The sequence below is a fragment of the Ovis aries genome, chromosome 14 (genome assembly GCF_016772045.2).
Source record: "Ovis aries strain OAR_USU_Benz2616 breed Rambouillet chromosome 14, ARS-UI_Ramb_v3.0, whole genome shotgun sequence".
NCBI classification, from domain to species: Eukaryota; Metazoa; Chordata; class Mammalia; order Artiodactyla; family Bovidae; genus Ovis; species Ovis aries.
The window spans coordinates 42,670,003-42,694,472 of record NC_056067.1 but is presented as its reverse complement, the minus strand read 5'-3'; the positions used below and the strand labels follow the sequence as shown (position 1 = coordinate 42,694,472).

At 43.0% G+C, this 24,470-nt stretch overlaps 2 protein-coding genes across 5 annotated transcripts in view; both read right to left on the bottom strand.

Annotated features, from left to right (window-relative positions):
* Window positions 1-1,777, bottom strand: part of TDRD12 (tudor domain containing 12) — a 75,323-nt gene extending 73,546 nt beyond the window's left edge. For all 4 annotated transcript variants that reach the window (XR_009596316.1, XM_042231934.2, XM_012190112.5 and 1 more), the window contains exon 1: window positions 1,537-1,777. Coding sequence is in view for 3 of the 4 variants with exons in the window: in XM_042231934.2 (XP_042087868.1) it covers window positions 1,537-1,560 (24 nt within the window). In the remaining variant the exon portion in view is untranslated. The remainder of the gene's footprint in view (window positions 1-1,536) is intronic.
* Window positions 1,778-3,460: 1,683 nt separating this feature from the next.
* NUDT19 (nudix hydrolase 19) lies at window positions 3,461-23,296 on the bottom strand. The gene is made up of 3 exons (XM_004015139.6): window positions 22,476-23,296; window positions 18,150-18,357; window positions 3,461-17,259 (listed from the first exon to the last, which is right to left on the bottom strand). Exons 1-3 carry the CDS (start codon window positions 23,187-23,189, stop codon window positions 17,036-17,038), a joined length of 1,146 nt encoding a protein of 381 aa, XP_004015188.1. The 5' UTR covers window positions 23,190-23,296; the 3' UTR covers window positions 3,461-17,035.
* Window positions 23,297-24,470: the final 1,174 nt, after the last annotated feature.

Below are 24,470 nucleotides of genomic sequence, written 5' to 3'. Positions count from 1 at the left end.
TTTACCAGCAGAACAACTGCATCAAACTACAACTTTTTCCCTGTGCTTACTTTCTGGGCTGGGCTCACAATTCCCCCCACCCCCAACTCGTTTTTTAATGAATTAATTTATTTCAATTGGAGGCTAATCATTTTATAATATTGTAGTGGTTTTTGCCATACATTGACATGAATCAGCCATGGGTTTACATGTGTTCCCCATCCTGAAACCCCCTCCCACCTCCCTCCCCATCCCATCCCTCAGGGTCATCCCATCCACCTCTTACACCAAGGTCAAGGCCTCCTGCTTCCCGCCAGCGCCATTGGCAAAGCTGCCCAAACTCAATCATCACCTTACACATTTTTTTTCCCTTGCATGTCTACATAATTTCCATTAGATAAATCCTGACCCAGGTACTGAACCCACGTCTCCCACATTGCAGGCAGATTCTTTACCATTTGAGGCACCAGGGAAGCCCTTCAAAAAATATTATCTATGTAAAATTTTGGTCCACTTTCTTCTCCTTACCTCTACCATTCAAACTTGAATACTTTGCTTTTACTCAAGTAAAAGTAGAATTAGCTATCCGGCATGAGAAATACCTCACACCATTAAATTAATATGATTTAATTTAATTTAAGTGTGTTATTATTTCTCAGGAATAGTAACTTATCTTTCCTACCCGTCGTTTTCCTTTGCCTTCATTTATCTGAGTAACTATGTAATGAGTGTCTTTTCCCACATTCAGTAACAGGAGTGGGTTAAGCCTAATTTAGAACATCAGTAACTGGACTCATCATTAATCATCAATTCATGTTCAATTCCCCTGAGTATATACAGTAGTTGCATAATAACTTCAGATGTTTCAGTCAAGTTCACTTTTCAACATCAGTTATAAAAATTAAGATGTTAATTTTAAAACATCATAAAAATGCCAGACTACATGGCACTTGGTCCACTTTTCGTCATGCTGTCGTGAGAAGTCCCTGGACAGCTATTGCTTCAATCTCAATCCAGCCTCCAGTGTGGGCAAAGCAAGCCCCTGGTAAGCAGCTCCAGTAGGAAAACTACTCTTGACATTGTTTGTGGATTTCACTGACAGTACTTAAGTCATACACTCAGCCAACAGAAGAGTTGTTTCTATCACCTTAGTGAGGTCACAGCCTGCAGCTTTCAGAGTCCCCTGTCCAACGGGGATGGGGGCCCGCCGGAGGGGGGAGAGGAACAGGTCTACACACTCCGGACGCGGGGCAGAGGGGACGGTGGCTTACCCTGCGCCGATCCCAGACCGGGTGCGTGGGAGAAGGTGTCAGACTCCGTCCCTCCCCCCGAGGTTCTGAATACAAGACACCTAGTTCAATCTGAATTTCGGAGAAACAACGAATAACTTTATTAAGTACGTCCCAAATATTGCATGGAGCACCCTTGAACGAAAATTTCTCGTTGTCAATGTGAAATTAAGGGTCCAAGAGGAGCCCCTCCGGAAGGGTCCCCACGGGGCGGCCCCTGCACGGGAGCGGGTTGAACGGCCGGGCCCGGGGCTTCGCGCTCGCTCACCTTAAGCACCAGGACCTGGAGCATCTTCCCCGCGCCTCGCCGGCCGCCCGGAGGACTCGCCCTGGAGAAACGGGCACCGCCCCGGCCTCGCCCCAGTCCTCCTCTCCTTGTCGCTACTCCCTCGCCACGAGTTCCGGAGGCGAAAACCTGCAGGGCTGGGGTCCGAGGTGGGCCGCGCCTCCTCCCGGGTCAGCGCCGCGGAGTCCGCGAGCCAAGCTCCGGCCACGCACCGCCGCGAACAGCGGGCGACACGCCGCGCTCCCACCCGGACGCCGCCGGGGGCGCGCTCCCGCGCCCGCACCGCCCCGAGCCGCCCAACCCCGGACCGCTGAACCCCCGAGACTTCCAAAGACCACACGGACGCCAACGGCCGGACAACCGCCGCCGCCCTGCGCACGGCGTCCTGGAGGCGGGGGCAGTGGGGGCTGGGGGGGGCGGGGGGCGGAGCTGCGGGGGTCACGTGGCTCGTTCCCGGGTCCACGCGAGCTTCCGGAGACCCCACAAGCGCGCGAGTCCGCGTGGCGCGGAGTGGCCGCCTAGAAAGCCCTTGTCCCCCGACTCCCACTTTGCCCAGAGTCCGTCTCATGGCCTTGAGGATTAGGAAGAGTCCCTGACCACACACCCCCGCCCCAAATCCCCCAGCCCACCCCCATTCCCTCCCCACCCCGCCTCCCGCCGTCCTGGTCTGACCACGTTATCTCCGACCTCCCCCTTCTGGTATGGCTCCTAGTGCCCACTTTCCTCCCACCTGACCCTCACCTGGAAGTCCTCCCCACGTGTCTCGGACACTCGTGATCACCGCAGATCACAGACTGGGGTGTCATGGACCAAGTTTTGGCCCGGATGTGTAATTTTTTGTCGTTGAAGCGCCGTAGGGTTCTTCTAAGTTTTCAACGTTTGGAAACCTCTGGTTTCTCACTTGAAGCTTGGGATTCCGTGGTTCTCAGAATTAGATGAAGTCACCCTGTGTGAGGGGCTTCCCTGATAGCTCAGCTGGTAAAGAATCTGCCTCCCTTGGGAGACCTGGGTCCAGTCCCTGAGTTGGGAAGATCCCCTGGAGAAGGGAACTGGCTACCCACTCCAGTATTCTGGCCTGGAGTATTCCATCGACTGTATAGTCCATTAAGTCAGAGTCGGAAACGACTGAGCAACTTTCACTTCACTTTCACCCTGTGTGAAACAAAGGACACCCAAGAGGCACTCAAGGAAGATTAACTTTTATTACTATCTCAGGGATCTGTCTCCAAGGCTTCAGTAAGCCAACAAACAAGAAAGTAAAAGAATATTACTTAAATATCGAAGGAACGACAGCTTTTTAAACGGGAGGGGGTGCTGGGTCCTAGGTGATTTTACAGGTGAATTCTTTAATATTTCAGTTGTGGAAAAAAAAAAATTTCTTAAGCGCGTGTCAGTAAGAGGGCAAAGGATGCACCAGTTTGGAGAGAACAGGGTTATATATTTGGGAAACAGAACACTCTCAATAAGCTTTCAAGTTTATTTATTCTACCGTGGACCATTTTAAAAGTCTTTTTTTTTTTTTTTAAACTTTTTACAATATTGCCTCTGTTTTAGCTTTTGGTTGACTTGGGCTGGATTCATGTGGGATCTTAGTTCCTTGATGAGGGATTAGAAACTGCACCCCTTGCCTTGAAAGGCAAAGTCCTCCAGGGAAGTCCTCCAACCTTCCAGTTTTAAATACAAGCTTGAGTTTACAAGTCAAGCAAAGATGCGCTTAAAGCCTCAAGCAGGAGAGCTGGAGAGGAGCCCTGTACCTGTGGCCGCCAACCAGGAGGAAAACACAACAGGAAGTACATGAAATTCACCTGTTGCTGAATTGGGCTAACCAGGCCCCACCCCCCAATCAGGCGCCTGTCAGGACCAGAGCACCTGAAAGCTCCAGACTTTGTCAAAAAAAGACAGGAAATGGCCAGGTCTCTTTTATTTATTTTTCTACATTAACTTTTTTCCTTAAAAAAAAATTTTTTTTTTTAAACTTTACAGTATTGTATTGGTTTTGCCATACATTGACATGAACCAGCCATGGGTATACATGTGTTCCCCATCCTGAACCCCCCTCCCACCCCCCTCCCCATCCCATCCCTCTGGGTCATCCCAGTGCACCAGCCCTGAGCACCCTGTCTCATGCATCGAACCTGGACTGGCGATTCATTTCACATGTGATAATTTACATGTTTCAATACCATTCTCCCATATCATCCTGCCCTTGCCCTCTCCCAGAGTCCAAAAGACTGTTCTATACATCTGTCTCTTTTGCTGTCTTGCATACAGGGTTATCGTTACCATCTTTATAAATTCCATATATATGCATTAATATACTGTATTGGTGTTTTTCTCTCTGGCTTACTTCACTCTGTATAATAGGCTCCAGTTTCATCCACCTCATTAGAACTGATTCAAATGTATTCTTTTTAATGGCTGAGTAATACTCCATTGTGTATATGTACCACAGCTTTCTTATCTGTCTGCTGATGGACATCTAGGTTGCTTCCATGTCCTGGCTACTATAAACAGTGCTGCGATGGACATTGGGGTACATGTGTCTCTTTCAATTCTGGTTTCCTTGGTGTGTATGCCCAGCAGTGGGATTGCTGGGTCATACGGCAGTTTTTTAAGGAGTCTCCACACTGTGGTCCATAGTGGCTGTACTAGTTTACATTACCACCAACAGTGTAAGAGGGTGTTTTTAAATAGGAAGTCCCAGAGGCAGTTCTCAATCCCCAAAGTAGATACAGAGTACAGCCAGTTGATGCTTTTTTACTTTTTGAGACAGGCCTGGGACTCTTCGCTGCAGTGCTGCAAAGCTTGCATCTGAACACACCTCCCCACCAGCTAAAAAATACAAAGAAATTATATGGGACTAAAAATAACTGTGTGCAGTTGGGGCAAATTCTGGACCCAAATGATACAGAGACCAAAAAACCCAACTGTCATTTCTGAAAAGCTAGGAGCAAAAACCTGGGTGTCTGAGCAAAAGCAGACCACTGCTATGCCACCTGCACTGAGCATCACAGAGAGGTGGGCAAACCACCTAAGCCACCCCCTAGCCTGACCCCAAATAAGAAATGAGATCACCGCCTCACACATACTCAGGGGTACAGGGGCCCCATTAAAGCCCTGCTTGAATTTATCTGCCCTCTCTTGTCAATTTCTATTGATTGGGGAAGGCCAAGAACCCTGGTGGGTATCACTGATTAGATACCCTGCTACTATATGGTGTTTCGCAAACTTTTCACGGCATGGCTCACAGAAACAAAAATATTTATCAGTCTGGGCTGAAGCATCAAGACTGCTGCAGTGGGAACTCATTGTGTGGGGCTTCAGCCACACAGGCCTCTGGAGGCTGAAAGGTGTCAGTATCTGTACCTGCCTCTCCTTCCTGCAGCTAATGGGAAGCACTTTTAGAGTCATGGAAAGATAAGATGAATACAAAAAGATTTTAGGTCGGTGCATTTTTATAAAGTGGTTAAATTCTGGTATCAAAACCTGACCAAGATAACCCAACTCTAGACTAATGAAGGTACTGAAATCCCAATAAAATGCTACCAGTAAAACCTAAGACCAAAAAAAAAAAAAAAAATTAGGAATGCAGGAAGGTTTAATATTGGTCAGTCACAAACATGGCTAGCTCATGGCCCAGCAAGCAACCAAAAGGTGTCATGAACTGATGGGCTCTCGCAGGCACCATGGGGTGATGATGGGACTCCCCATCATGGGAATGATACTCTGGTTCTGCAAAGGGCTTCGTGGAGAGTGAGCTGTTCTTAGACTTTTTTGCTCCCCAGCCCCAAGAGAAGGGAGAAAAGGAGAGAAGACAAAGCATTAGGAATGGCAGGGGGGAGTCTGAGTTAGCAGGACCTGTAGTCATGCTAGACCAGTCTCTTCTGCCGGTGTGCTCATGGTGGGTTGAGAGGTATCAGGAGAAGCTGATCTAAGCTTTCCAGTACTGACATATTTCTAAAAAACGGGCATTGAAGGGGACATTCTTTCCTCCCCTCCCTGGCAGATCCCTCCCCTACCAAATGTAGTTCAAATGATCTTACCTTTGAATCATCAGTTCTCATACGCAGTGGGTACTTTCCCAGTTTTAAAATATTCTTGTCTTAAAAGGGATGAAAAACAAGTTTGGCCTTAAAAGCTGGCTTCATTACTCTGTCACCTGATTTGGAACTTTTACAATTCTTTTATTTTGCATTAATCGAGAGGAAGTGAACGTTGACGTTATGGCATTCAACCCAAAAGCAGAAGCCTGGTACCTGTCCAGGTTTTTTCCCCAGACACCTCACTTATCTTTGATGGACTTGCTCGGTCCATCAGAAAAGGTCTTCTTCATGGTTCCCACTAATATTATACATCTGTCAGATTACCCTTGTTTCTAATATAGCTTTTCCATAGCTCAACATTGTGTTACGCACTGAAAGATTCTCATATTTCCATTTCTAACTGTACACAGAAACTAAAATTAACTTTTATTGCTTCCTGAATAATTTTATTGCTTCCTGATGAATTTCATTTCATCTGATTAGTACTCTCTGAGCTCTCGCTTTGTTTCTCTTTTTATTTTTAGTCCTCATGCAGGACTGTTTTTAAGCAACTTATAATTAGGTTTAATTTTTTTCAGTTTTAATTGAGATGTAATTGACTAATACCATTATATAAGCTTGAAGTGTGCAACATAATGGTTTGATATCTGTATATATTATAAAATGATTACCATGTATGTTTATTTAATATCCATCAGTTATATAACATAGTTAAAGAAAAGTTTTTCCCCTAGAGACAAAAACTTACTATCTACTCCTTTCTTTTAAAAAAGATGCTTATTTGGCTGTACCAGGTCTTAGTTGCAACACTCAGGATCTTCGATCTTCTTTGCAGTGTGCAGGATCATTAGTTATAGCACGTGGGATCTAGTACCACAATCAGGGATTGAACATACGCCTCTTGCATTGGGAGTATGGACACTGGACCACCAAGGACATCCCTACTCTTTTTTTTTTTTTTGTAAGTTTAAAAAGATTTATTTCAATTGTTTGTATTCTAATTTTATTAGTATTTTGTTTTTCAACCTTTGAATTTTAAACACTTTTAGCTTTCTGACTTCTAAAAAATTTTTGAAGTAGATCTGATTTATAATGTGTTAATTTCTGCTGTACAGCAAAGTGATTCAGTTAGAAATAGGTATTTTTTCATATTCTTTCCCATTATGGTTTAATCATAGTATATTGAATATAGTTCCCTGTGCTATATACAGTAGGACCTTGTTTATTCTATATATAATAGTTTGCATCTGCTAATCCCAAGGTCCCAATCTTTCCCTCCCTGACCCCTTGACAACCACAAGTCTGTTCTCTTTATCTGTTATCATACACTCTTTTTAAAATATATATATATTTATTTTGCAGTACCAGGTCTTAGTTGCAGCACTCAGGATCTTCAGTTCTCACTGTGGCATGCAGGATCTTTAGTTGTGGCATGCAAACTCTTAGTTGCAGGATGAGGGATCTCATTCCCTGAGCAGGGATTGAACCAGGGCCCCCTGCATTGGGAGCGCAGACTCTTAGCCACTGGACCACTAGGAAATTCCACCATCTGCTCTTTTAGAAATTTTGAAATATATAATACAGTATTGTTAACTGTACTCATCATGTTGTATATTATAGCACTAGAACTTGTAACTGGAAGATTGTTCCTCTGACCACTTTCACATTTCCCCACCTTTGGTAACAACAAATCTGATCACTTTCTATGAGATTTTTTAGATTCCACATATAAGTGAGATAGTGTAGCATTTGTCTTTCACTGACATGTCACTCAACATCATGTCCTAAAAGTCCATCCATGTTATCAGAAGTGCCAGGATTCCCTTCTTTCTATGACTACATAGTATTCCATCATATATATATATATTCAACATGTATCTATCCATTCATCCATTGTTATCCATTCATTCCTTGTCGATGGACACAGGTTCTGTCCATGTCCTGGTTACTGTAAATAGTGCTGCAATAACATTGGCATGCTGATATCTCTTCAGGATAATTATATAAATGCTTTCAGTTATATGTGTGTGTGTATATATATTATGACAGTTCTATTTTTAACTTTTTGAGGCGCCTCCATACTGTTTTACATTCCCCACTAACAGTGCACAGGGCTTCCCTTTTCTCCACAACTTTGCCAAAACTTATCTCTTGTCTCTTTGATGACAACCATTCCAATAGGTGTGAACTGTTGGTATCTCACTGTGGTTTCGGTGTGCATTTCTCTAATAATTAGTGATGTTTAGTACCTTATCATGTATTTATTGGCCATCTGAATACCTTCTTTGGAAAAGTATTCAGGCCCTTTGCCCTTTTTTTTTTAAACTTTTATTTGCATTTATTTTTTTGCGGCATTTATTCCCGGGCCATGAGTTTTTGTTTCTTCAGTTTCTTCTGGGATCTCTTTTTCTTCTGCGCAACCTCCTCTTCTGGTTTAGGAATAATCTGTTCTTTTTCATCTCATCTCAATGTGGCAGGGAGAGCTCATGTAGGGGTTGGTCCAACCGTGAGCTCTGTTAAGTCCTGTGCCGCATCTTGGGGGCTTTGTTCACCTGGATGTGCTCACTGACCACAGAATCTACATCTAAGCCCTTAAATTTGGCATTACACTCCTCATTTTTGAGCATGTGCAGTAAAAATTCAGCACTCTTTTTGGGCCACCAACCCTGCATCCAGCCCCACTGTTTGGCCTGCACACCTACCAACACCACCGTTGTAACGATGCAGTGACAACCTTCAGATACTTGGTGACTTTTTGGATATGCATACCCTTTATGGCCTGGGCAGTTTCATGAATGTTCTTAAAGTGAATACGAAGATTTGAACCTCTTGATTTGCATGATTTTGTGGAGTTTTCTGGGTGGAGTGAATAGTGCACTATTTTTAGAGGTGATCTCAGGCTGCTTATCGGAAAAGCCCATTTTTAAAACTGGATTGAATTTTTACTATTAAGTTCCTTATATATTATGGAATATTAACCCCTTTATCAGATGTGTGGTTTCCAAATAATTTCTCCTATTCAGTTGGTTGCCCTTTCACTCTGCTGATCATTTATTTTGCTGTGCAGACGGTTTTTAGTTTGATGGAGTCCCACTTATTTTTAATTTTGTTGCATGTGCTTTAGGTTGTCATATTAAAAAATTATTGACAAGACCCATGTCAATAAATTTTCCCCTATTTTTGTGGTTTCAGGTCTTAACATTTAAGTCTTTAATTCACTTTGAATTGATTTTGTGAGTGGTATAAGATGGGGGTCTAGTTTCATTCTTTGGGCTCTTGATTCTATTCCATTGGTCTATGTGTCTGTTCTTGTGCCAGTAATATACTGTTTTGATAGCTTTGAAATAACGCTTGAAGTCAGGAAGGGTGCTGCTTCCAGCTTTGTTCTTCTTTCTTAGAATTGCTTTGGCTACTCAAGGTCTTTTGTGGTTCTACGTGAATTTTAGGGTTTTTTGTTCTATTTCTATTAAAAAAACAAAAAAAGGGACGTACTAATTTTGATAGGGATTGACTGAAGCTACAGATGGCTTTCAGTTGTCGTTCAGTTGTTGAGTAATGTCCTACTCTTTGCAACCCCATGGACTGCAGCATGTCAGGCTCCCCTGTCCTCCACGATTTTCTGGAGTTTGCTCAAATTCATGTCCACTGAGCCAGTGATGCTAACTAATCGTCTCATCCTCTGCTGCCCTCTTCTCCTTTTGACTTCAATCTTCCCTAGCATCAGGGTCTCTTCCAGTGAGTGGGCTCTTCGCATCAAGTGGCCAAAGTATTGGAGCTTCAGCTTCAGCAACAGTCCTTCCAATAAATACTCAAGACTGATTTCCTTTAGGATTGATTGATATCTCCTTGCAGTCCAAGGGACTCTCAAGAGTCTTCTCCAGCACCACAATTCAAAAGCATCATTCTTCAGTGCTCAGCCTTCTTTATGGTCCAACGCTCACATCCATTCATGATTACTGGAAAAAAACCACAGCTTTGACTATACAAACCTTTGTGGGAGATAGTGAAGGACAGGGAAGCCTTGCATGCTGCAGTCCACGGTGTTTCAAAGAGTTGGACACAAACATTTGTCAGCAAAGGGATGTCTCTGCTTTTTAATATGCTGTCTAGGTTTGTCATAACTTTCCTTCCAAGGAGCAAGTGTCTTTGAATTCCATGGAATGACTTTGGTGTCCAAGAAAATAAAATCTGTCACTGCTTCCACATTTTCCCCATCTATTTGCTATGAAGTGATGGGATCAATGCCATGATCTTAGTTTTTTGGGTGTTGAGTTTCAAACCAGCTTTTTCACTCTCTTCTTTCACCCTTATCAAGAGGCTCTTTAAGTGAAGTGCCTTTGAGTAGCATGGACATTTTAACAATATCAATTTTTCCAATCCATGAACATGGGCTATCTATCCAATTTTTTGCATCTTCAATCTCCTTGATCAATGGCTGTTTTCAGAATAGAGATTTTTCACCTCCTTGGTTAAATCGTGTTGTTGTTCAGTAGTTCAGTCGTGTCCAACTCTTTGCAACCCCATGGACTGCAGCATGCCAGCCTTCCCTGTCCTTCACTATCTCCCACAGTTTGCTCAAATTCATATCCACAGAGTCAGTGATACTATCTAACCATCTCATCCTCTACTGCCCTCTTCTCTTTTTGCCTTCAATTTTCCTCAGTATCAAGGTCTTTTCCAATGAGTCAGGTCTTCACATCAGGTGGCCAAAGTTTTGGAACTTCAGCTTCAGTCCTTCCAATGAATTTTCAGGGTTGATTTCCTTTAGGATTGATTGGTTTGATCTCCTTGCAATCCAAGGGACTCTCAAGAGTCTTCTCCAGCACCACAATTCAAAAGCATCATTCTTTGGTGCTCAGCCTTCTTTATGGCCCAACTCTAACATCCAGACATGACTACTGGAAAAATAATATCTTTGACTATACAGACCTTTGTCAGCAAAGTGATGTCTCTACTTTTTAACATGCTGTCTAGGTTTGTCATAGCTTTCCTTCCAAGGAGCAAGCGTCTTTTAATTTCATGGCTGCAGTCATTGTCTGCAGTGATTTTGGAGCCCAAGAAAATAAAGTCGGTCACTGTTTCCATTGTTTCCCCATCTATTTTAAATGAAGTGATGCCATGATCTTAGTTTTTTGAATGTTCAGTTTCAAGCCAGCTTTTTCACTTTCCTCTTCCACCTTCACTAAGAGGCTCTTTAGTTCCTTTTTACTTTCTGCCATTAGAGTGATATCATCTGCATAACTGAAGTTGGTGATATTTCTCCCAACAATCTTGATTTCAGCTTATGATTCATCCAGCCTGGCATTTCTCTTGATGTACTCTGCATATAAGTTAAATAAGCAGGGTGACTATATACAGCCTTGACATAATCCTTTCCCAGTTTTGAACCAGTCAGTTGTTCCACGTCTGGTTCTAACTGCTACTTCTTGACCCACCCCCGCATACAGGTTTCTCAGGAGACAGGTAAGGTGGTCTGGTATTCCCATCTCTTGAAGAACTGTCCAGTTTGTTGTGATCCACACAGTCAAAGGCTATTGTGGAATCAATGATGCAGATGTTTTTCTGGAATTCCCTTGCTTTCTCTATGATCCAACAAATGTTGGCAATTTGATCTTTTGTTCCTCTGTCTTTTCTAAACCCAGCTTGTACATCTGAAAGTTCTCAATTCACACACTGCTGAAGCCTAGCTTGAAGAATTTTGAACATAATCTCACTATCATGTGAAATAAGTTCAATTATACGGTGGTTTCTACATTCTTTGGCACTGCCCTTCTTTGGGATTGGAATGAAAACTGACCTTTTCCAGTGCTGGGTCCACTGCTGAATTTTCCAAACTTGCTGACATACTGAGTGCAGTGCTTTAACAGAATCATCTTTTAGGATTTTAAATAGCTCAGCTGGAATTCTATCACCTCCAGCTTTGTAGTAATGCTTCCTAAGGTCCACTTGACTTCACACTCCAGGATGTCTGGCTCAAGGTAAGTAACCACACCATCATTGTTATCCTGGTCTTTAAGACCTTTTTTGTATAGTTCTTCTGTGTATTCTTGCCATCTCTTCTCAATCTCTTCTGCTTCTCTTAGGTTAAATTTAGTCCTAAGTGTTTCATTGGTTTTTGATGTTACTGTAAATAGGATTGTTTTGTTTCTTTTTCAGATGATTTATTGTTAGTGTATAGAAATTCTACTGATCTCTATATGTTGGTTCTGTATCATGCAACTCTACTAAATTAGTTGATTAGATCTAACAGGTTTTTGGTGCAGTCTTTAGAATTTTTAATATATAGTATCATGTCTTCTGAAAATAGAGACAATTTTACTTCTTCCTTTCCAATTCTAATGCTTTTTACTTCTTTTTCTTGCTAACTGCTTCTATACTATGTTGAATAGGAATGGTTAAGAGTGGGCACCCTTGTCTTATTCCTGATACAGGTATTAGAGGAAAAGCTTCTAACCTTTCACCACTGAGTATGATGTTGGCTGTGGGTTTGTCATTTATAACTTTTACTATGTATGTTCCTTCTATCTCTAATTTGAGTTTTTAATCATGAATGGATGTTGAATTTTGCCAAATGCTTCTTCTATACCTATCAATTTGATTTTGAACAATTCTCGCATCCCGGGGCTGAATCCTACTTGATCATGGTGTATGATCCTTTTAATGTGCTGAATTCAGTTTGCTAATATTTTCTTTAGAATTTTTACACCTCCAGTCATCAGAGATATTGGCCTGCAATTCTTGCAGTGTCCTTATATGGCTTTGGTATTAGGGAAATTCTGGCCTTGTGAGTTTGGGAGTGTTCCCTCCTCTTCAAATGTTGGAAGAGTTTGAGGACTGGCATTTATCCTTCTTTAAATGTTTGGTAAAATTCACCAGTGAAGACATCTGGACCTGGGCTTTTCTTTTTTGGGCGTTCCCCCCAAACCCCACCCCTCGACTCAATCTCCTTTCTCACTATTGGCCTGTTCGGATTTTCTCTTTTCCTGATTCAGTTTTGGTAGGTTCCATATTTCTAGGACTTTATCCATGTCTTCTGGGTTGCACAGTTTTGTTGGCATATAGTTGTTCATAGTAGTTTCTTATGATCTTTTCTATTTTTGTGGTATCAGTTGCATTGTCTCCTCTTTCATTTATAATTTTATTGATTTGCCTCTTTTTTCTTTTCTTGGTTAGTCTAGCTAATGGTTTGCCAATTGTTTACCTTTTCATGGGCTTCCCTTGTGGCTCAGCTGGTAAAGAATCTGCCTGCAATGGGGGAGACCTGGGTTTGATCCCTGGGTTGGAAAGATCCCCTGGAGAAGGGAAAGGCTACCCATGCCAGTATTCTGGCCTGGAGAATTCCACGGACTGTATAGTCCATGGGGTTGCAAAGAGTCGGACATGACTGAGTACCTTTCAGTTCAATATCTTTTCATAAAATCAACTCTTAGTTTTGTTGGCCTTTTCTATTGTTTTCCTATCTCTACATAATTTACTTTTGCTCTAATTTCTATTATTATTTTCTTCCTTCTGCTACATTTGGGCTTTATTTAGTTTTCTTTTTCAAGTTCTTCTAGATAATTAGATTTAAAAACATTTAAGATTCCTTACCATCCAATACATTTAACCCATTTTTGCATATCAGCATGGTTGATGTTTATTTCTATGTGAATTGTCTTATTCTAAGCTTTTGTTTGATAGCCATTTTCATGTTTTCTGTCTCTGCCTTAGGGGTTGTGCCTTGCTTTTAATTGATTTGAAAAGGGACCTTTAAATTCTAATAGCCATTTTTGCTTTCCAAAATATTTAAACAAGTATTATCTCAAAACTACAGCTAATGATTCCCTCCTTTCATGTTTTGTTTTTCTTATTCCTCCCACAGCCTCTTCCTGTTAATGATAACATAATCTGGGATTTCTGAACAAAATTTTTATGGAAAAGGGTATCTTTTTAAAATAAAGTAGGTTAAATCTTTAATTATTTTTAACATCTGCAGTGCTTTTGAGCCATATTTAAATAGTTACACTTGCTCCTGTATTTTATTTCCATATTCACCATCAGGACTTCTACCATGCAGCTCTAATTCAAAACTTTTTATTTTGAATCATCTTTTAGTTATTTCTATCAAATCACTTCTTCAGAGCTTGGGACTCTCCAAAGCCCATATATAAACAAGGATTATTTCTGTGGCTCATACATATGGCTGATATAAAATTAGTGAACACATATGTCCTTTTCTCCTCAGCATATTATATATACTATCCAGTGTATCACATTACTGTGTGATACACACTAAGATGATTTTGTGCCTTTGTAAGTAATCTTTTCTTTCTCTCCTTGAAAATCTGTGTTCTCTATCTTTAAAATTCAAAATGTCATCCGAGTATTGAACAATTTTTGTTATTTTTGTTTTGACCACAGTGGGATCTTTTATCTGAAGATCAACATTTTCTTTTAGCTCAAGAAAAAGTCATTCTATAAATAATGCTTGTCTTCTATTTGTTCTGGAACTTTCATCTAGACATGCCAATAATCCACATATTGGATGCCCAACCTCTATTTTAATTTGGCGGAGCTGGGTCTTAGTTGCAGAGCGCAGGATATTCAGTCTTCACTGTGGCATGAGGGATCTTCAGTTGCGGCATGCAGGATCTAGTTCCCTGACCTGGGATCAAACCTGGTTCCCTGCTCTGGAAGCTTGAAACCTTAGTCACCTGACCACCAGGGAAGTCCCCCAACCTCTGTTCTTAATATCTGTTTTTCTGAAGCTTTAGTAACAAGGAGACCCAAGAACAAAAACAGTTCAGAGATCCGGGCTTGTCTCAAGGCAACAGTAGGTACTAAGTTTCTGAGGTGGAAAGAACTCTGAGCAGTCAAGAACAGAAAGAAGATCCTCTGAGGGGGGTGCAGAGGGAGAGGGGTGCTTGATGGCATCAGAGAAAAAGGTGGGGCCTTGTAGACCACAAATTTAGTGTTTGAGTGTGAAGAAAAGCCATTGAAGGACTTTAATGAGGGCAGTGACATCATTTCAATGTCAAGTTCATTTTTCCAAGAGGAATGCATTGAGGGGAAGAAAGAAAATGGACACTGGCTCTGAAGCTCTTACAGTTGGTTAAGAAAGAGTCAACTGTGGCTCAAACCAACGTGATAGCAGTGCAGAGGTGGGAAGATGGGAATTTCAAGATAATTGTGTATAACAGATCAGTAGGACTTGATAGTCACCTGGATATAGGAATGAAGGAAAAGGTGGAATCACAAATGGCCAAGATTTTTGCTTCAATAACTGTTAGACTTCCAGGGAAGGCTATGCCAAGGGAACCTGCTTAGGAGGGAAAAGTATAGATTAGGGAACAAGCTAAACTGTTTTAACAAAGAGATCCTAAAATACAGTGGCTTATATGAAATAGAAGTGTATTTGTCTTCACATAACAAGCAAGAGGTGAGCAATCCAAGTAGCAGGCTTCTGTCTCTGGGTCTGGAGTAGCTGCTCCAGTTGCCACCATTTCCAGCCAGTGAGAAGGGAAAAAAGAAAGTGGAAGGCAAGTAATTTCCTTTTAAAAGGATGTGACCTACATATGCCCATGTATGTGGGCTCCTCCGACAAATTATCCTCCAGGAGAAAAGTCCCCTTACATTCAAGTCCTTATTTTTTCTCCCACATTACAGGGCACTCTTGTTTTATATTGACAAAGAACTGTGAGGATAAGGACATGTTAGCCTGAAATACTGACACCAGCCCAATTTTAGATTCTTATAGAAGTCGTTCAAAAGCTGGCCTTGCTGCTTTGAGTAAATGAGTAAAGCACTGTTCCATCCAATGCTGGGCTGTACTGTGGTTTCCCTGGTGACTACAGTACCAAGATGTGGCGGGCAGACATGATCAGGCCTCTACTGCCAGGCGACAGATAGCACCTGCTAGAAAAAGAATCAGGTTCTACTCTTGGCTGTGGCGCTAACTAGCTGTGTGAATCTGCTTCTCAGTCTTCTTATGGGCAAAATCACGGTGTTGACTGAGGTCTCTCTCAGCTGTAACATTGTTTTCAATGAGAATGAAAGAATAGGATGCCCGAGGCTAAACATCAGTAAGGAGAACTGCTATAGATTTGGACGCCAGATGGAATGCGAACACTATTTGTAGCTCTCCAAATTTACATGTTGGAATCATTTACTGAAGACAGTAGATTTTACTCTAGATCAGAGTTTCTCAACTGTGACCAGATAATTCTTCACTGTGGGTGGCTGTGCTGTGCGTTCCAGGATATTAAACTGTATCCCTGGCCTCTCTCCACTAGATGGTAGTAGCATCTCACTCTCAGTTGTGACAACCCCAAAAAAAACGTTCCCAGACACTGCCAGATGCCCCTAAAGGGCAATAGTGCCTGGGGCTGAGAACCACTGATCTGGATGTCTTCCTCTGTGTGTGTGTGTTAGCCGCCCAGTCCTGTGCGACTCTTTGTGACCCCACGAGCTGTAGCCCCCCAGGCTTCTCTGTCCATGGAATTCTCCAGGCAAGAATACTGGAGTGGATTGCCATTCCCTTCTCTAGAGGAACTTCCCAACCCAGGGATTGAATCCTGGTCTCCTGCATCGCAGGCAGACTCTTTACCATTTGAGCTACAGGGAAGTCTTCATTTATCAATACTTTTTATGAAAAGTGAAATTAAATGTATCAATACAATGCACAATATAGTCAAAGATCTGAAATAGAACTGGGTTTCTTCTTAACCATTTCCCATCTGTAATCAATAAAGATTATTCCTCTTAAGAGGAGGTAAAAAAATTACCCGTATGAAAAACACTGATAATAAATAACCATTAATAAGCACGACTGATGATGAGTAGTTCTGCATCTCTCTAATAAGCTCTTTTGTATTCTGTCAAGTAGCACTCCAAAATAAAAGTTATGACTTCTCTTATGGCTTCATATTTCTTTACAGCAATCACTAAAGTAACTTCCAATTTGGTAAACTAATAACTTATGCCGTTTAGTTTTAACGGAATTACATCTTAATCATCCAGCTAAAGTCATAAGAAAGTAATGACACTGTCACTTGAAGGTCATCTCAGTCTTCTGATCTAATCAGACACCCTTAAATTAATTCCAGCAGAAAGTCTAAGGAATTAATGGATCAAACTCCTAGCATATAAAGTAGTATGCTAGTACAGTTAAAAGACAATACAGGAGAAATATCCTATTTAAACTTTCGATAACAGAACAACACAGAAGTGGAAATCTCTGTGAATTTGTTTTCTCTTTTTGGTAACAAAACATTAATACCTTATACTAGTGTGATACTATAAGGTTTAAAGAATAACAGAGCTACACAATACGCTTGAGATAGGAGAGACTGTCCTAGAACTTACAGGAATAAAGTTCCTTAGGTTCCAGGCACATCTAGTCAACCCTCAGTTTTGACTCGAACAACTACAAGTGGGCCAGTTTATAAAGAAGCTGTTCTCTACAGATGGCTCTTACCCATTACAAAGCTCTTAGGATAAACATGTTTATACTTTGGCAGAACTGTCACATGGATGCTATAACCTGTATAATCTCCATAATTGTGGGAATTATACAGCACTATTCGGTGAAATGTCTTGCCTTCGCTCATGATCTCTTCGGTCTTTTTTCCAGTGGACATACAGTTTTCCAAAAAGTTTGAATCTTCTGAGTACATCTCATCTCCTGAAAAATAATGGTTTAACTTTAGTGTTATTTTATAAAACCTTCCAATATATTAGTATTTATTTTTATTCATTTCATGTGTTTGGAACTGATATAGCTGTTAAATAATCAGAACTTTTTGAGTTTACTTCAATATATTTGTGTTTTTAATATCCCACCTAACCTCCCCAGTTCTCCATTTTCTAGCCAAGAATTGTCTTTGGGCATAAACTATATACCCAAAGTTATAAATATTTATAACTGGTACTTTTTCATCCTGAACTATAATTTTTTATACTAATTCAAGACTCTCTATTTCATTCACTATAACGTTCACCTTGATATCCATATAATTTTGGTGTTTCAATGTGGGCTGCTCCAATCATCTTAAGGTTAAATTAGAGAAATTATCATTTATACATCAAAACTGCTAAGCTGTCCCACTGCAGGATGAGTAACGAGTATTACCACAATTCTGAGAAGTGAGACAAGCGGCTGGTAAGTAAGAGAGATCAAAACACTCCACTGTAAGGTGCAACAAAACTTCTGTCCTGTACTAACTCAACAATAACTGACCACCAACAAAACTCTCTTTCAATCAAATAAGTATAATTTACAAGTCTTCATAATTCAAAATTAAAAGGTAAAAAAGTGAGATAATATTTAAAAAAGAACTCTTGCCAATGTCTAGGAAATATATCTACATAAGTGTATATAAAGTCATATATCCAGAATTTCTGGTTATAATAAAAACTATGAAAATCTTATAGAACTTGAGCTTATCTAATTAGTTTCACTGTAGCGTAAAAAACATAGATTGTAATTCGTGTGTCTGTGTGGGAGAATACTGCCATACAGCCCAGAGCGTTAAATGGGAATATCAACAAGAACATTGGTAAACACATACTTACCTGGTAAAAGATGGATCGTCCCATCAGCAGTGAACAGTATGATCGGCATCCATCTTTCCGTTCCTTCTGATTCACGATCCAAAGAAAATTTGTGCAAGTCAGAGAGAGAGGCAAAGTTTCCCAGCCTACGAATTTCGTAGAACTGGGGGGGTGCAAGCAAAACTTCCTTGGATATGAGGCTTTCAATTGCCTCTGACGGAGACGACCACTGTAGAAGACAAAGGTAGAGCCTCCTAAGGTTTCCCCCACAGACAGTGCAAGATTTGAGATTCTTGACTCAGAACTTATGATCTAACTGAAAAAAATGTAAAAACTGATTCATTGATGTATCTTGCTAGATTCCTCTGAGACAACAAGGAAAGATTCAGTGAAGAAAGCTGGGTTGGTCCCCTTCAGAGGTTGATCATTAGGACATGGATCCTGAGAACTAGTAAATAAGCCAGGATAGATCACACCGGGTTGAACTGGGAGAGTTGTTCAGCATAAAAGGCAGGAGATGCTAAGAAGGCAAGGAGGTTCTGATCACTTTCAAAGGAAGACTGAAGTATAAATTCATGGCAGCAGATTGAGAACTTAGTAGTGCCTGTTCATTCCTCCCATAAATGGGAGGGACTCTCAAGAGTCTCTCATTCCTGCCTACCTTGGTTAGGCAATAAGGACATGCTGGTGGACAAGACAAAGCTCTCTCAGGCCTAGTAGGGCCTTCAGCAAACAAAATGTAGCATGGTACATGTAGTGTGTTAACAATGAAGGTAAAGAGCCACGAGCAAGAGAAGCTTTCAGAAAGGTCAAGAGGCATGACTCAGTCTATTGTCCCAGGAGTGAAATAACTGCATTATATCAACCAGTCAGCACTTAACGTAAGTGACCTCACTGCTGTGCCCTCTTTCCCAAGCCTTCCTTCCTTCCACATTTAGATAAAAAGAGATGATTCAATTAATATGAAAGAACTCTAAAAGGTCTTTCTTTCTTTAACTGCTTTACTGCTAAATATCCACGTACACTGGGGAAATTGACCCTCACATCCAAAACCAGGGAGTTGAAATTGATTGCCTTGAATAATTATAGGCCAACAATTTATAAGCTTGTATGAGAAACCTGAGCAACTTGTTAAATCTTCACTGTATGGAGCCCAGCAATCTACGTTTAATAAGCATCCTAGATTCTTCTAAAGTTGGCCACGGCTACGTTTTGAAAAACAAAGCTTTGGTCTTAAAGGACTACCCAATCTCTAAGGTATGCTTTGTCAGTTCCATGCCAGTTCAATGGTAACAATGACGATAAAGGGTTAAACAACAGGCATTAACTCAATTCAACCTGTTCAGGTCAGTCCAGACCATAGGCTAAAATAATCTTAATTAACTTATTGTTTATTGGTTACTAGTAGAACACTGCCCAAGATACTTCACATACTTTCCAATCCTTAATCGCTGCAGATGGTGACTGCGGCCATGAAATTAAAAGACGTTTGCTCCTTAGAAGAAAAGCTATGACCAACCCAGAGAGCATATTAAAAAGCAAAGGCATTACTTTTCAACAAAGGTCCATCTAGTCAAAGCTATAGTTTTTCCAGTAGTCATGTATGGATGTGAGAGTTGGACTATAAAGAAATCTGAGAGCTGAAGAATTGATGCTTTTGAACTGTGGTGTTGGAGAAGACTCTTGAGAGTCCCTTGGACAGCAAGGAGATCCAACCAGTCCGTTCTAAAGGAAATCAGCCCTAAATATTCACTGGAAGGACTGATGCTGAAGCTGAAACTCCAATACTTTGGCCAACTTATGCAAAGAACTGACTTACTGAAAAAGACCCTGATGCTAGGAAAGATTTAAGGCAGGAGGAGAAGGGGATGTCAGAGGATGAGATGGTTGGATGGCATCACTAACTTGATGGACATGAGTCTGAGTAAGCTCCAGGAGTTGGTGATGGAAAGAGAAGCCTGCCGTGCTATAGTCCATGGGATCACAAAGGGTCAGACACGACTGAGCACCTGAACCGAACTTCCTGACAGGAAAAGTCCTACACCTTTAAAAAAAAAAAAAAGAAAAAGAAAAAGACAAAATCCAGTACTCAACTGAAGATCACATTCAACATTCCATCAAAAACTGGGCTTCCTGTGATGGCTCAGTGGTGAACAATCTACCTACCAATGCAAGAGACTTGGGTTCAAACCCTGACCTGGGAAAATTGCTTAGAGACGGAAATGGCAACCCACTTCAATATTCTTGCCTGGGAAATCCCATGAACAGGGGAGCCTAGTGGGCTACAGTCCATGGGGTTGCAAGGAAGTCAGACAAGACTAAGCGACTGAACAACAACGACAATAAAAAACTACAAGACCTCAGCAGAAAAATGTGACCCATAACCAGAAGAAAAATCAGGCAACAGAAACAGACCCAGAAATTATAGAGATGATGGAACTGGCAGAAAAGGACATTAAAAATCACTGTTACAAATATGTTCCATTGGCTCAAAGATGTAAAGGAAAATATGAGAGAAATAGGAAATGTTTTTTTTTTAAAAAAATGGAAGTTCTAGAGATGAAAATTACACTGAATGATATTTACAGCAATTTTGATACTACATATAAACAGAGAAAATTTGAAAATGCAGCAATAAATCTACTCAGAATAAAGCACAGAGGAGAAAAGTTTAAAAAAAAAATGAACAAGGCATCAGGGACCCACAAAAAATTATCAGGTGGTCTAACATACATGTAATTGGAGTCCCAGAAAACAGAGGGAGGTGAAAAATATTTGAGGAAACAAGTAATTATTAACAAAACAAAAAGAAAACTATGCACATCATAATCAAATACTGAATACCAGTAATTAAAGAGAAAATACTTAAAGTAGGCATACATATCAAAACCAAAAATACAAACACATTACGCACAGAGGAACAGAGTTAAAATCAAACTTTTCTAAAAGATGATGAACATGCACTAAATTTATTGTGGTAATTATGTTATGGTGTATGTAGGTCAAGCCATCATGCCGTCACCTTAAACTTACACCATGTGCTGTGCTAAGTCGCTTCAGTCATGTCCAACTCTTTGCAACCCTATGGACCATAGCCTGCCAGGTTCCTCTGTCCATGGGGATTCTCCAGGCAAGAATACTGGAGTGGGTTGCCATGCCCTCCTCCAGGGGATCTTCCCGACACAAGGATCGAATCTTTGTCCCTATGTCTCCGGCACTGGCAGGTGAGTCCTTTACCGCTAGTGCCACCAGCTGTGTGTCAATTATATCTCAATAAAACTGGAGGAAAAAAAGGCAGATTTCTCACCAGAAGATCATGCAAACTGGAAACTAATGAAGTAACATCTCTAAGTACTGGCAGAAAAAAGAAACAAAAACTCACACTGTCAATCTATACAGAATTCTACACCCACACGAAATAGCTTTCAAAAAATAAAAGCAAAATATTTTCAGACAGATCGTCTCTGGAGTGGATTGCCATTTCCTTCTCCAGGGGAACTTCCTGACCCAGGGCTAGAACCTAGGTTGTAGGCAGACGCTTTACTGTCTGAGCCACAAGGGAAGTTAACACCTTACAAAGGAGCTTCCAAATACCCGAAGGAAAACCCGACAGAACTGAGAATAAGACAAAGCCGCAATTGTTCGTCACCGATTTCAACAACCTTTTCTCAGAAATTGATGGAACAGGTAAACGATATGGAAGACCTAAAAAGACACTATCAACTAACTTAACCTAATTGACATTTTTAAAAACACTCCATCGAATACAGCAGAAAACACATTCTTTTTCAGGTGCAGAGGAATCATTCACCAAGGTAGGCCATATCGGTAGCCGAAAGTGAAAGTCGCTCAGTCGTGTGCCACCCTTTGCGACCCCACGGACTATACAGTCCACGGAATGCTCCAGGCCAGAATACTCGAGTGGGTAGCCTTTCCCCAACAAGTCTCAAATGAAAACGTTTCAGATAAATTCTAAAAGACTGAACTACGAGGAAACAAACGGCTGCGGGGACGAAATAAGTGAAAGCGTGGCAACTGCTCAGGAAGGAGCGCTAGAATTCCTGGGATCTCCGCCGGCCACCCGCCGGAGAAACTGCGTGGGGAGACATCTTCGAGGCCCTGGGGCTGCGAAGCGGGAAAAAGCAGAAAGCAGTTCACCAGTGTCACAGCTTTGGCCTGCTGGGCAGGGGTCCGGACCGCGTGGGTCCCAGGCCCGCTCCGTAGCTAACTGGCTATTACGGCCCTGAGGCAGCCTACTGGAGGGTCCGGGGGCGCCTGGGCCGCCTGCCGGGGTCCTCACTCTCTAGCTCCTGTGGGTCCCCACTCCGGGCCGGGAGGACGCCCTACCTGGCAGTCCACCACCTCCATTAAGTCGGGGAAGACCGGCGGCGGCTCGTTCAGGCAGCACAGGAAGAAGGTGGTCTCGAAGCGGCGGCCGCCGGGGCGTGAGAAGGGCGTGATCCAGCCGCTCCAGTCGCGCAGCGCCCAGATGTCGGGAGTGCAGTCGAGCTCCGCGCACAGGCTCAGGAAGTGCCGCGGGTCCCGGCGGACGCGGGCGCGCCAGTCGGCCAAGGCGGGCGGCGGCGCGAGGGCGCAGCCTGGCGCCTGATCAGGGGGCCGGGGGCCCCTGGGCCGCAGCAGCAGCACCCCCGCCTCCTCGAATGCCTCGCGGATGGCGCAGATGCGGAAGGCGATGTCATCCGGTAGCGCCGCCGCGTCCTCGTCCACGGCTCCCGGCCGGACGTTGGGCAGCACCGGGAAGGCGGCGCGCTGGGGCGGCGCGGGACCCAGGCCAAAGCGGGGGGGCCAGTGGTGCGGCGCGAAGAGGCGCAGCCAATCGGTCGAACTGTCTGCCGCCTCCAGCACCCCGCCCGGGAAGACGTGCGCCCCGGGCAAGAAGCCTTGGCTAGCGGAGCGCTGCAGCAGCAGCACCCGGAATCCCTCGGCGGGTGGCTGAGGCCTCGATGGGGCGGCGGGGACCGGGCGCGTCCAGCCCGCCGCCAGCACTAAGGTGGCTGCCCGCCTCCAGTTGCTTGGGCCCGCTCGCACCGGGACACTCATGGCGGGTGGCGGCGCGCGGCTTACGGGCTCGGGGTTCTGGTGCGACTGGAGCTCTCCCGGGAAGTGAGCACGGAAGCTGGCGTCTTGCTAAGTGAACTCCCGCCTCTGCCAGCGAGGCGCGCACGGGGCAATCGGTGAACCCGGGTTGTTTGGCCGAGCTGGCGCCTGCCCGTAAGGAGGGTGTGGTGCGGACGGAGAGAAGCTCCGCCTCGAATGCCCGTGTTCCCAGCCAGGTCCCTCTAGCAGGACAAAGGCTGTCACAGCCACGTGCTAGGAGGGCCTCATCTTCCTCACCCAGGCAGGACACATGGCCTACAGCAGGAATGCTTAGGGTTGCACAATGACTGTCGAGGTAAAAGTGCGATGCAAACCTAGGCCTGGCGACACAAACCTGCTCAAACAAAACCTGAGGACTAGGACTTTCTCGATTAAACCAGGAATAGACGAGAGGATATGTTTCCTTTGGCGGGGGGTGGGAGGCGGTGAAGGGGAATCCAGGAGGTAGGTGTGGGAGCTTTGCAAACTGACATGAACCCCAGCAATGAGAAACTGACGGATGAACCAGATACCAAAATACAAATTTCACACTGCACAGAGTGTAAAAAGTGCTCCTTGAATCCCAGGACAAGCTCCTGCCTTGTGATCTGGGACATCTTTTATTGTCAAAGGCACCTGGGACCACCTTAAGCATTTTAGGCCATTTGATAATTTACTCTTTCATGAAAAGTGAAAGTGTTAGTCACTCAGTTTCTTTGTGACCCCATGGACTGTAGCCTACTATAGCCTACATGGACTATAGCTCTTCCGTCCATGGAATTTTTCAGGCAAGGATACTGGAGTGGGTTGCCATTTGCTTCTCCAGGGGATCTTCCCCACCCAGGTATGGAACCCAGGTCTCCCCCAATGCAGGCAGTTTCTTTACCACTGAGCCACTGGGGAACGGTTTCTCCTACAATTGCTGTTATAATTGATCACACATTTGTTACGTTTTTGGATGAGTATACAGACCATGGGATTCCCAGGTGGCACTACTGGTAAAAAACTTGTCTGCCAGTGCAGAAGGCATAAGAGACATGGGTTTGATCCCGGGTCAGAAAGATCCCCTGGAAGAGGGCATGGCAACCCACTCCAGTATTCTTGCCTGGAGAATCCCACAGACAGAGGATCCTAACAGGCTAGTCCATAGGGTTGTATAGTGCCATACACAGTTGAAGTGACAGCGCAGAACACTTACAGACCATACTCATTGAGCCTCATTTTTAAACCATCATTCTAATGTGG

Bases quoted from the DNA above. Each gene is read 5' to 3' on its own strand.
- NUDT19 (XM_004015139.6), bottom strand. From the start codon at position 23,189: ATGAGTGTCCCGGTGCGAGCGGGCCCAAGCAACTGGAGGCGGGCAGCC. The intron at 18,358-22,475 runs GTAGGGCGTCCT...TGTCTTCTACAG, and splicing joins TGGAGGTGGTGGACTGCCAG to TGGTCGTCTCCGTCAGAGGC. The intron at 17,260-18,149 runs GTAAGTATGTGT...ATTATTTTTCAG, and splicing joins GACGATCCATCTTTTACCAG to GAGATGAGATGTACTCAGAA.